At 46.4% G+C, this 12,193-nt stretch overlaps 1 protein-coding gene across 3 annotated transcripts in view; it reads left to right on the forward strand.

Moving 5' to 3' along the window:
• The window catches only part of Daam1 (dishevelled associated activator of morphogenesis 1), a 158,392-nt gene that overhangs the window by 138,147 nt on the left and 8,052 nt on the right, over nucleotides 1–12,193 (forward strand). For all 3 annotated transcript variants that reach the window (XM_021202647.1, XM_021202648.2, XM_021202650.2), the window contains 6 exons: nucleotides 857–963; nucleotides 2,473–2,561; nucleotides 3,314–3,482; nucleotides 6,517–6,624; nucleotides 8,283–8,343; nucleotides 11,442–11,573. In XM_021202647.1, the coding sequence (XP_021058306.1) occupies nucleotides 857–963; nucleotides 2,473–2,561; nucleotides 3,314–3,482; nucleotides 6,517–6,624; nucleotides 8,283–8,343; nucleotides 11,442–11,573 (666 nt within the window). The remainder of the gene's footprint in view (nucleotides 1–856; nucleotides 964–2,472; nucleotides 2,562–3,313; nucleotides 3,483–6,516; nucleotides 6,625–8,282; nucleotides 8,344–11,441; nucleotides 11,574–12,193) is intronic.

Raw genomic sequence — 12,193 nt, forward strand, 5'->3', positions numbered from 1 at the left:
TCTCTCTCTCTCTAGTGGCTCCCAACTAGCTGCCTTTTAAGAGTTCCAACAAACATCTGAAAATCTATCAGAGGAGGAACTCAAGTTATGGGGAAGGTCTCATTTCAATTAGGGGGAGGGAAAAAGCATGGGATCTAAAAAATAGCATGCATACCCAGCCCTCTACAAACACAAATGCACACAAATGTGTGCACTTGGATGGCAGCCAGACACATAGGAAGTAGCTTTTTCAGTTTTCAGTATCATTTCTTCATTTCTCATTCTCACCCTCCAAAACAAAATATGCAGAAAAGGTAAACTATTCCCAGTGTTTCGCTCACTGAACTCTGCATGGAGCAATAAGGAAGATGGAATTAGAGAAGTAGAAGAGGCAAGCAAGGTGAATGAAAAGCACACGTGTAATTATTCATTCCACCAAGATGCAAAACAAAAATGGGTAGAAGTCTGGGATTCAGAGAGACCACACCAGAGCACTGTCAGGTTCTGTTCCTGATAGTTATGCACACTCACTCAGCAATGCAGGCTGAGATACTGAATGTCTCTAGAACTCAGTTTTATGCCCTTCTAATGACAGGGTTTACCTTCTATGGTCCTGCTAAGGCATCTACACAAAGTAGATCCTGGTGGAAATTGGTAACAGTTCTTACTTGAAAGGCGCTGGAGAATAGAGAAAGATTTCTCAGCCAATTTAAAACTGCTATCAAGTCAACATATAAATAGCCATTCCTTATGCCTTGCTTGCCAGTTAGCAGAGCTTGTAACTTAAGAAAAAAATTAAAATTTCATGTTAGCTGAAAGGATAAGAACCTACCACGAGATTTTTATCCCTCTGCTTTATTCACACATGCGCTTCCAGCTTTTGAAATTCGTTCCTGAGAAGAGCGACATCGACCTGCTGGAGGAGCATAAGCACGAGCTGGACCGGATGGCCAAGGCTGATCGCTTCCTGTTTGAGATGAGCAGGTAAACTGGAAGACACAGGAGGGAAGCTCCCCTTTGCCTTAGTAAGGACATCACTAAACCTTACTCAAGATACACAGCTTGGGCCAGTCCCCTGTCTGGCAGCATGTTTTAGTGGTAAAATCTTCCCAGGTATGAGCTGTGTGGAATGTGTTCACTTGTGGGGCAGTTCTTGTCCCAGTGAGCCATTGTCCAAGCATCCTCACGGCTGTCCTTGTGGGCCTCTGGGCTCTGGCTTTATTGTGCTAAAATGTTCCCTGGGTCCAATCACAGTCACTCTCACCAACACTTTGATGTCTTGGGATAGTATCTCAGCATCTAATACCTTGACTTCTCAGGTGTGTTATAAATGAGAGGGAGATGACATGTTTGTTGAAAACTCGGAGGGAGTGAATATGACCTAGGCAGACATCACTAATCAGTCATGACAGTCTTCCCATGGAGCCTCGGCAAGCTTTCTGAACCCTTTTCCAGAAGCCCCCTGGGGCAGCCACTGCTCTGTAATTGGGTTTGGCATATGAGCTTAGTCTCTTTGCCATTCCAGGTCGAGTGAACTGATTCCATACTAGAGGAGGACGAGTAGCTCCTGGGACAGAGCCCTCTCTCTCAGTGCCATGAGCCTGCAGATACTGCCAAGGGGAGTCTGTCCCTCATTCTCCATTCCTGCTGTGGCCAGATTTAGTTATGTGTCATTCCCTAACAACTAGCCATTTTGGAGACTACTGCTGAACAAAGGAAAACTTTGGGATTTTGAAACTACGCCCTGCAGCCCTCAGTATGAACAAGCTAGTGACCACCAGAAGTAGCTGTTGCTTCCCAAGCATGTCCAGATCTTTACAAGTGCTTTCTCATGGAACCCTTATAGCAGTCCTGCCTGTAGGGACTTCCAGAAAAGAAGTATGGTTTTTATCTACCCACAGGGGAAAGGAATCTCACTCAAGGTCACCAAATAAGAGGTATTTCTGGACTGCAAGCCTAGGACTGTTTGGGGTTATAGGATGGTATTAGAAAGGGGGCTGATCCCTGGACATTCTACGATGAGCAGGTTAAACATGAGTTCCGGAAGCTTCATGAGAAGGCACACTGCAGCGCTCCCCGACCCCAACGAGCAGCAAGAACCTTGTAGCTTCGCTACAGAGCAGAGGCCAGCAGTTCCCTGACTCCTCTAGGAGCCCTCTGGAAGGCTAAGTTCGCTTGCCTTCAGGAGACTAGCTGAGTGAGCTGCTTGCAAAGCAAAAAGGGTTGGGAATGAGTATGAGGACTGTGTGACAGAGACAAGTCTTTGTAGCCTTGCCAAAGGCCAGACTGAAAAGTGAAGAGACTTGAGAGAAGTGGGGGAAGTGGAGAGTCTACATTTTGATTCCTTTCATCTCTTCTGTTTTCACAAGAGCTGTTGGTACGTGAAGGGAGTTTGAAATGAAGGGCCCCAGGCAACCACCCAAATACCCCATGCTGATTCGAGAGAAATGGGCTCTCATTCTGAGTGCTGATCAACCCACCTTGCTCTTACAGAATTAATCATTACCAGCAAAGACTGCAATCGCTGTACTTCAAAAAGAAGTTTGCAGAGCGTGTGGCAGAAGTGAAGCCCAAAGTAGAAGGTAAGGTCAAACCACTCAGCAGGAGATATTGGCTGTCTCAAGTGCCCAGAGTAAACAACTGCTTCTTTTGAAATTCCAATGGATGGTCATATAAGGTCTGTGTCTGCACACCCTGGCCGGGCCTGGGCTCTGGAGCTCCTGCACACGGCTTGAGCATCTCCCAGGGACTGGGGTTTTGACCACATGAACATGGCTAAGGAGTGAATTTGCCACTCCTAGCATTGAACCTATAATTAGCATTCTCATTGCCTTGCCTTCCTAGGATTTCCTAAGGGCGGAGTTTAGGGTTCCTAAGTGTGCAGTGTTTATGTTTGGGATGTGAATGATACTAAAGATCAGTTACAGAGTGGACAGCCGAGTCAGAGTCGGAGTTCTGATCCCTGATGTAATACCTGCGAGCCATACATGACCAACGGCCAGTTCACTGCCAGCAGAACTCATTCACTGATCTGAGCCACGAGAGGCAATGGAAACAGACTTACTCTGCTGTCTGTTCTGTTCCTAAGTGCTTCAGGTTGGCGAGTCAGTCCTGAGAAGGGCTGAGAAAGGAGAGGAACTTTTCTGTTCTCTGTGGAACCTCCTACCATGGTAGCTGTTAACTGTGCTTCTAATTTGCATGTCTCGAAAGTGCTCGGTCACAGTCTAGTGACCCACTCTTATACCCCAAATGTCTGTTAAGGTGTGTTGCTCTAGGACAGGGTAACTGTAAGCCTTGGCCGTAACTGATATGTTTTGGGCATCTTGCTTTGAAGCGATACGCTCTGGCTCCGAGGAGGTGTTCAGGAGCAGTGCCCTCAAGCAGCTCCTGGAGGTGGTTTTGGCTTTTGGAAATTATATGAATAAAGGACAAAGAGGCAATGCATATGGATTCAAGATCTCCAGCCTCAACAAAATTGCGGATACCAAATCCAGTATTGACAAGTAAGTGTGTGCCCCTCCAGCATTTGGAGCATCTGGGTGCTTTTATAGACCGTGACCTGCCCACCTAGACACGTCAGCCTCGGACTTCCTGACCATGTTCCTGCTCCTCCATTCCTCCCCATTTCTCTCACCAACAGGGGCAACCCTCCAGCTCCCTGGGACCCTTTACCTATTTTCTCTGCATAGGGACACTGTCTATTCCAGTGGTTCTCAGCCTTCCTAATGTTGCAACTCCTTCATATGGTTCCTCCTGTTATGGTGACCCCCAACCATAAAATTATTTTGTTGCTACTTCATAACTGTAATTTTCTAGTTATGAATTGTAATATAAATATCTGATATCTGATGGCGGGGGGGTGGTCAGGAGCCACAGATAAGAACCACCGATCTATTCCAAGGTAAATAAATAAATAAATAAATCACTCACTCACTCACTCACTCGTGGGGCTGGTGTGTTACCTCAATGGGTAGGAGTGATTTCTCCAAGACTGAGGGCCTGACTCCCACAAGTTGTCCTCTGACCCAAACATACATGACATTTCATGTGTGTGCATACACATACACACAAAATTTAAGTGAATAAATAAATGCAAACTTTTTAAAATTTATAGTGTAACATGCTAAAGAAAGCCACTCACTGATGGACCTCTACACAGCCAAAGCCAAGCCACTGCCCTCCCAGCTCTGGGTGTCTCATGACCTCTCTAGTCTCTGCTCCTCCACAGCCAGGAGAGACCGGGCATCCAGCGAGTGTCTCAGTACCAGGCTGGTCTGCCGGCCGTATGAATGCAGTTGCCTTCAGCTGCACATCCCAAGGCTCATTAAGATGTGTCCTAGGATGTGCACAGCCCCACGGTTGAGGTAAACAGTCTGGTTAGAAGCGCTAAGATGCCAGCCCCTTGTGTCCTGAGCAGGTAGGGTCATCACACACATTAACACGCGTTTGCCCAAGAGCTTTGTTTCTCTGAGGCTCTCACTGGCTTCAAAGGACCTCGCACAATCCTTCCTGAGGTAAAGCTTCTCAGAGCCAAATCCCTTTAGCATGACGGACTGTTCGCCCCAATTACTCCTCACTAATGAGACTTCTTACCCTATGTTCCCTATAGGGTTAGTGAAGCATAGTGCATAGCAGCCATAGTGTGTAGCAGCCCTCGGTCTGTGATGAAAGAAGTAAGCCATGTGTTAAGCTGTTATTTTCACATCACGGGAGACAGAGTGCTGTTGTGTTGTCCTTTCCTTAGCGGGAGTCCCAATGCTTTTTGGACCACTTTCACATTTGATTGTCACAATAGCTTGTCAGTGGCCAGGCCAAGTTCCTTACCACATGTTGTCAGATAAGAAAGCCAAGGCAGTGCCAAGTGGTGGTTCTGCTGCTCCACCCCCAAGCCTGGGGGAGGATTTAACCCCTGATCTGCAGGTCAGGCCACAGTGCTGCTCTTTGCCCACAGGTGGGTCTTGTTTGCAGGCTGTTATAGGGACCCGCCACCTCTTATTTGCCTATAAAAAACAGCTGTCTTTGAAAGGACACCACCTCTTCCAACTTCTCACAATGCCAATGCGTGCGTGCACCCAAGCACATGCAAAGTCGGTACCTACCCACCCCATTTCCTCTTCATTTAGTTCTTACATGGCGTCTGCTTATTAAAGTGACTACAGAATTTATATGAACAAGTTTTCTCAAAAGAATGAATAAAAATTATTTCCAATCTTTTTTCTCTTCTGTTTGCTTCTGAGTGAAGGTAGTTCCCACCTGTAACTGCCCCAGTGCCTACTGGAGTGGTTGACCAGGGAGCAGTCAAGCATTCACTCGAGTTAACCGTACACGTGACCAGTTGTGCAGTCAGCACAAAGGAACTGATTCAGTCAGTAGCCACCAGGACTAGGCTGTTCAGTTGTTCATTCTTCAGGTTGTTTTGGGAAATTGAGGTGTTATTTGGCCAGCAAAGAAATATGGAAGCCTGGCCTGCATTTAGTTTTTAAAAACATATATAGTCCAATTAAGTTAGTGGGGATTTCTCTAGATTAAAAAAAGCATCTCTCTAAAATAATGAAGAAAATAGCATTATGGTGATAGTTACCAGTGTTTAGCTTCCACCTTCAGCCTTTAGAGGAGAGGCTCAGGGCAGAGAGATGGGTAGCAAGCTCACAGAAGCCTGGCCACTGTTTTGCTTTAGTGAAAATTGTTTTCTAATTACTGATAGGAACAAAAATAAAGAAAAACCTATTTGAGCCCTCAACATGGGAACAGGAGTGTTGTCTGGGTAAAGCCACAGAACACTGCAAATGCTTTACATTGTTATGGGAAAAATTTGTTAGGCAACTCTGGTTCACTTTGGTATAGGTGGGCTGGGGAATAGTGGCTTGGCCTTGTACATTAGCAAACTGCCTAAATTATGGAACTTTGATAGATGAGTAGTTCTTTGTCTAAGCTAGACTAACCAGAGAATTTTAACAAATATCTATGCCTGGCCCCACCCCATCCCAATTAAATGGATCTCTGGTATTGGCCCAGGCATCTGGAGTCCAGGTGACTATGATGTGCAGTAGAATTGGTGACAACGGGACCAGACTAACATAGCTTTGCCTGATAGCATTATCAGACACCCCCTCCCAATCTAGGTCAGTCAAGGTTCAATCCTGTCATCACCAGACAGGAAAGTGGCACCAACAGCTGTTATAACTACTAAGGGTCATGCAGTTAAGAGCTGAAGAACTGCTAAAATTAGAAATGATTTCACAGCTGCAGGGACTTTGTATATGTAATGGCACAGTCACAGTACACTTCCAGCATCAGCTCTGAAATGGGGGCTTTTCATCCAACCACCCTTTGCATGAAACCTTAAGTGGGCATCACCAATAACCACAACAGCGAGTTGTTCTAGACTTGCAAAATACTTTTAGGCTTGCTCTCCTTAATGGGTGTAACAACTGTTCTCATGCCACGCTACCAGTTCTTGGTGTATGTTGGGTCTTGCCCCATGAATAGATAAGCCATATTAATCCCGTTTCGTGTTCTCCTTTTCTTTCATCGTAGGAACATTACTCTTTTGCACTATCTAATAACTATCGTGGAGAATAAGTACCCCAAGGTCCTCAATCTAAGTGAAGAGTTGCGGGATATTCCTCAAGCAGCGAAAGTAAAGTGAGTACAGGCCAGCCCTCCTCTGCCAGCTAGGCTGCAGGGCAGCAGGCACTTTGCTGGCACCGCGTTGAAGTGCAAATGTTCGAAGTGGTTTGAATCCCAGCCAAACGCCTTAGAGAATGTATATTTGTTCTAGGTCCTTTGGAATACTCAACACCCCGATGTGTAAAATCTGATTTTTTTTTTTTTTTTTTTTAAGAGTATAAGCATCAGCGAGGCCTTTTGGCTTCCCTGACTCAGAAAACAAAGGCAGGACTGCAAGTTCAATTCCTGCCTGGGCTACAAAGCGAGGTCAAGGCTGGCCTGGACAACCTAGTGAGACTGTCTCAACAAAAAGTAAACTGAAGGCCAGGGGTGCTGCCTCGTGGCAGAGTACCTGGCTGCATGTGACGCCATAGGGTTAGCCTCACCAGAGCTTCTGAAGAGCAGCTCTTCGGCACACAGGTAGCTCTGAGTCAAAGGGGAGCACAAGGTGAAGCAAACAGAAGGCCTCCATGTGAGGGAGCCACCAGTCATTTTCACAGATATGCATACTCCTTGGAACCAAGCAGCCCATTAATGGGAAGCAGTCGTTATGCAAATCAAGAACCTAAAAATAAAATGGGAAGTTGCCAAACTTTCCCCACAAATCTCGCACTGTTTCTGAGATGGAAACATGCAGCTTTCCACGCTCTCCTCCCCCCACCCCTCCTTCTGACTTATATTTAAGCTGCGCCTTTTGCTGTGAATTTACAACCTAGAATGAATGGCTTTTTCTCTCTCCTCTCTCTCTCTCTCTCTCTCTCTCTCTCTCTCTCTCTCGACCTTGGTATAAGAAATAGAGTAGGTAGCACAAGAAATGATCTATTTGAGTAAATGAACTATTGGCGGCAAGCTCTTTGATACAGCGGGGTTGTGAGAGTTGAGCTTTAATCTTTAGTGTTTAAAAGCCATGAAACAGAAAGCAAAGGAGAAGCCCAGGAATCTTTCTCCACTAAAACCAAAGGCAGCAATGTGAAAAGTGACCAGGACAGCCTGCTAACTGGGGCTCCAAGCTGCTCCCACTGCAGCAGTCACGGTGAGCCGCAGGGTCCCGACTGAGGTTTCGGGAGAGCCACCTTCTTAGAGAGCCAAGCGCAGCGAACGCTCATTTCTACAAACAGCAACTTACTAAAGCAGAGGCGTTCTGTGATTCAAACATAAAATATTTCTTCACACATGGGAAACATTTTTCTTCTGCTATTTTTAACCTATAAAACCTATACCTGCTGACAGAGGAAAACAAAAAATGTACAGAAAAATTAAAATTATATACGTAAGTTACTTTAATGCTGTAGCTTTTGTGAAATCTGAGAATGAAAGAAAGGAATATTTTCTTTCTATCACATTTATTTAATATGTGTGTGTGTGTGTGTGCGCGCGCGCATGCATGTATACACACACATGGTTTATAACAGCCTCTGGAAGTCATAACAACTATTTTCTTCTACCATGTGGGTCCTTAGGAGTAAACTAGGGTTGTCAAGCTTGAAAGCGAGCACTCTTCACCCCTTTCCCTGTCCCTAGGAATATAGTTTATAAGCTAAATATCTGCCTGCCTCCAAGCACGCACTGTCACGAGCCAGTGTGTCTCTTACTCCTGTAAGCTGCTTGCTGACTGCTGTCACTCTCTCCGACAGCATGACTGAGCTGGACAAGGAGATCAGTACCCTGAGGAGTGGCCTGAAAGCTGTAGAGACGGTGAGTACCTGCTTCCCACCATAACTGCCCACCATGACTACTGGCCTCTTCACTACTTGGCTGGTGTGCAGACCTCGGGCACAGGAGCACCTTTGGCATGTGCTCTGCTCAGGATAAACATGATTCCAATAAGTGTCCAGAAAGAAGCAGGCACAAGCTGTGCCCAGTATAGGAACTCAGTTTCATGCAACCAAGTGTCCTGAGAGGCCCCCTGCTAGGAGCTTGAAGTTGGTGAGAAGGGCCAACAACAATTCAACCCAGGAGGCAGGCCTTAGCATGAGTGGATCAGGTGAGGCAACCTTCCATTTCCGTGTTCTGTTACTGTTTCTGTTACATGATGTGACTCTCCACAGGCCTGATGGAAATCCCTCTGCTACTTCTGAACTCATCCTTTGGGGAGGCTTCACCAAACACATACTTGGGCCTAGCATACTGTGTCCAAGGCTTTCCAGTGTTGCAATGATGAGAGCAGCCAGTTCCCTCAGCAGGACCCTGTCTAGATAATGGTGGTCAAAGAGGGACGTGATGAAAGGACTGGATTGAGACTAGCCTGGAGGCGTGTGATTGGCTGGCACGTCCTGGAGGAGGTGCTCCTACTGGAGGAGATGAACTCCAGTTATGTCTTAGGAGCAGGGTGGTGTAGAAAGGTACATAGGAGAGGGGCTGCCCAGGTACAGAAGATAAAAGGGAACCACAGGAATGTGGAGAAGATAGGGAGGAGTCAAAAGAATGTAGCACAGCAGCGCTGGGACACCGCCACAGGAGTGTCTACATGGATGCAGCTGCCAGGGAGTAAGTCCAGGGATAAGAAGCACCACTCACGCCCTGCCCGGCTGGCTGTGTCTGCACTGGGTGAGGTTACTGATTCAGAAGCAGTCTGAAACTTGCCCTTCCCTTAAATACCTTGCAGGTAATTTATCACCGGATGCCAAGGTGCCCTCCTCTCTCCTCTTTTACACAAAACTATATCCTACACCCTGTTGATTCTTTGAAGACACAGTGCTAATAACATCTTTATCTTTTTTCCACTAAGATTCAGGAGCATGTTTTTGAGGAGTTGGGGCCTGAGGGGGATACAGGAATTGTATTGTGAACACCTGGACATTTCTCCATGGATTTTTAAAAGGCCCGGCCTGGCAGGGTTGCTTGATAACCTGAATGGTTACCTTCTCCTCACATAGACTTTGTTGAGACTCAAGCAGCAGTTGTGCCATCCCTAAGCCAGGTGGTGGACACTCTTGAACCCCGTGTCTGAGTTAGAAGACCACCAGGTCAAGTTGGTCTTCCCGGGACATGCAGTGGCTTTGCTTGCTAAAGCATAGTTGTGCTCCATCTCCTGGCTGGCGTATACTGCATCATGTTCTAATAGGAAAGGGACCGCAGAAGCTGTCTGGGGTAGGGCTTCTTTTTGCTGTGGTTAACTCCATGATGGAAAGCAGCTTAGGGAGGAGAGTGCTTACTTTAGTTACATTTCCATATCACAGCTCCTCATCAACAGGAGTCAGGGCAAGAACTCAAGACAGGAACAGCAACAAGAGCCAGGAACTGAAGCAGGGGCTGTGAGAGAATGCTGCTTGCTGGTTCGGCCCACATAGCTTGCTCAGCCTGCTTTTTTACACCACCCATGACCACCTACCCAGGGCTCTCACAGCCCACAAAGAGCTGGGCCTTCCCATAGCAATCACTAGTCAAGACAATACCCTAAAGACATGTCTGCCACCAGTCTGGAGGAGGCATCTTCTCATTTATGATTCCTTCTTCCCAAATGACCCTAGCTTGTATCAAGTTAACAAAATCACCAGCTAGGACAGAGCCTGTCTCTGCCCATGGCAGCTGAAATGTCAGGCTATAACTGACATATTAGGAGCCTGCATAGCTTGACTCACCCAGATATTCATGTGTCCTAATTGTGCTTTGTCCAAGTCAGTGATGCTGTGTGAAATGTCAGAGATAAATCTGGATACAGTGAATGGTTGGCTAATGACATGCTTTAAGATAGTTCACCATCCCTATACCAGCACAATCAATCAATCTCTGTCTCGATCTCACTCTGTGTGTGTGTGTGTGTGTGTGTGTGTGTGTGTGTGTGTGTGTGTGTACATCTATACTAAGGTACTAAAGCGTTGGTGATGTCTTCAGTCAGAGCTGGCTCCACACTCGGAGTTTCTGCTTTTGTGATCTCATTTAGTCTGCCATGAAGAACAGTATCAGCAGCAGACTGGTCAGAGCCCACAGCCCGTGAGCACTACACTCCTGCTGAACAGTGTCTGCCAAAGCAGGTGCAGGGAAATCCTGTGATCCTCAGCCAGTCTGGCGGCACTTAGCATAGATATTGCAAGTACTGGGGCCGACAGACCGAGCTCAAATTCTGCTGTCACTGATCAACTCCTTGACTAATAAGTCCTCTAAGCTCCCTGTGTCTGTGCAGTGGGGTAACAATGCTGGGGCACTATAGCCGTTAAGAATGTATGTTTCAAAATGGCTGGATTTCATGAAATTTGACTTCAGTTCTCTGTGTGGTTGTCACCATGGTAGCAGAGAACATGGGAAATGATCACAAGATTCATTTTCCTACCTGCCTATCCAGCAAGACCTGTTGTTGGTGTGGACAGGGAGAATGAAGGGGGATGAGCCTGTCACCACAAGCTACAGCTCTGCTGACCTAGATACAGACCATGGTTTAGGAAGTAAGGAGAATCAGTAGATGAGGAAGGAGAAAAAAAAAAAAAAAACAGAAAAACTAAACAAAACGAAGAAGAAAAATCAAAACACAGAACACCGACCAGCAGGCTCAGCCTCATAAATACTTCGAATCCTGCTGTTTTGGTTCTGTTTATTTTGACCAAATAAATGTTCATTTGCTTCAAAAGCCGGAGTGAGAAATGACCTTGGTTAAAATCTCAGAAAATGAAGTAGCTTCTTTCAGATGTGCCCGCACACACGGGCGTGGCCTTGGTGTGGAGAGGAAAGGTGGGGAAGGGAACCGACCTGAGGTCTCACAGGTGATGCCTTTGCTGTCTGAGCTCTTCCACTTGATGAGTCTTATGGACTGAGAGACAAGGTGTGCACATGTGAAACCTCTGCTTTCTGTGTTTCAGGAGCTGGAGTATCAGAAGTCTCAGCCCCCACAGCCTGGTGACAAGTTCGTGTCTGTTGTCAGCCAGTTCATCACGCTGGCTAGCTTCAGCTTCTCAGATGTTGAAGATCTTCTAGCAGAAGCTAAAGAGCTGGTAAATTTCCCTGTGCACATACTCGCGTGGTTCTTCTGCCCTGAGTTTTTTGTGTGGTGCTGAAGGACAGCAGTCTGTGGTCAGGAAATGCAGCAGCAGTTAGTGTAGATAGTGCAGGTTAGAATGCTGGCACCTTAGCCTTGGTTGCCACTGGGTTGATAATGTTCATCTCTAGAAGCAGAGTGATGAGAGCTAGGAGCAGCTCTGACCAAGGCCACTTCTATCTGTGTAGGATGTTTATCTCTAGGGGACAGAGGCTGGTATGCAGAGATATCAACAGTGATGCATTTCACTTCACAGCATCATTACAGAGGAACATCATTTAATAAGACACTTTGTTGTGACACTTTCTATTTGAGATTTGTTTTCTTGTATGAGAAAGGCTTTTGTTGGCTAACAACCAACACTTTTAGGCATGCTTTCTTGTTCTGTCTTCCCTTGGTGCCTTCTCACTCTTCATAGCTGATTGTATTAGTCAGGGTTTTACTGCTGTGAACAGACACCATGACCAAGGCAAGTCTTATAAAAACAACATTTAATTGGGGCTGGCTTACAGGTTCAGAGGTTCAGTCCATTATCATCAAGGCAGGAGCATGGCAGTATCCAGGCAAGCATGGTGC

This window comes from Mus pahari, chromosome 7 (genome assembly GCF_900095145.1).
Source record: "Mus pahari chromosome 7, PAHARI_EIJ_v1.1, whole genome shotgun sequence".
Taxonomy (NCBI): domain Eukaryota; kingdom Metazoa; phylum Chordata; class Mammalia; order Rodentia; family Muridae; genus Mus; species Mus pahari.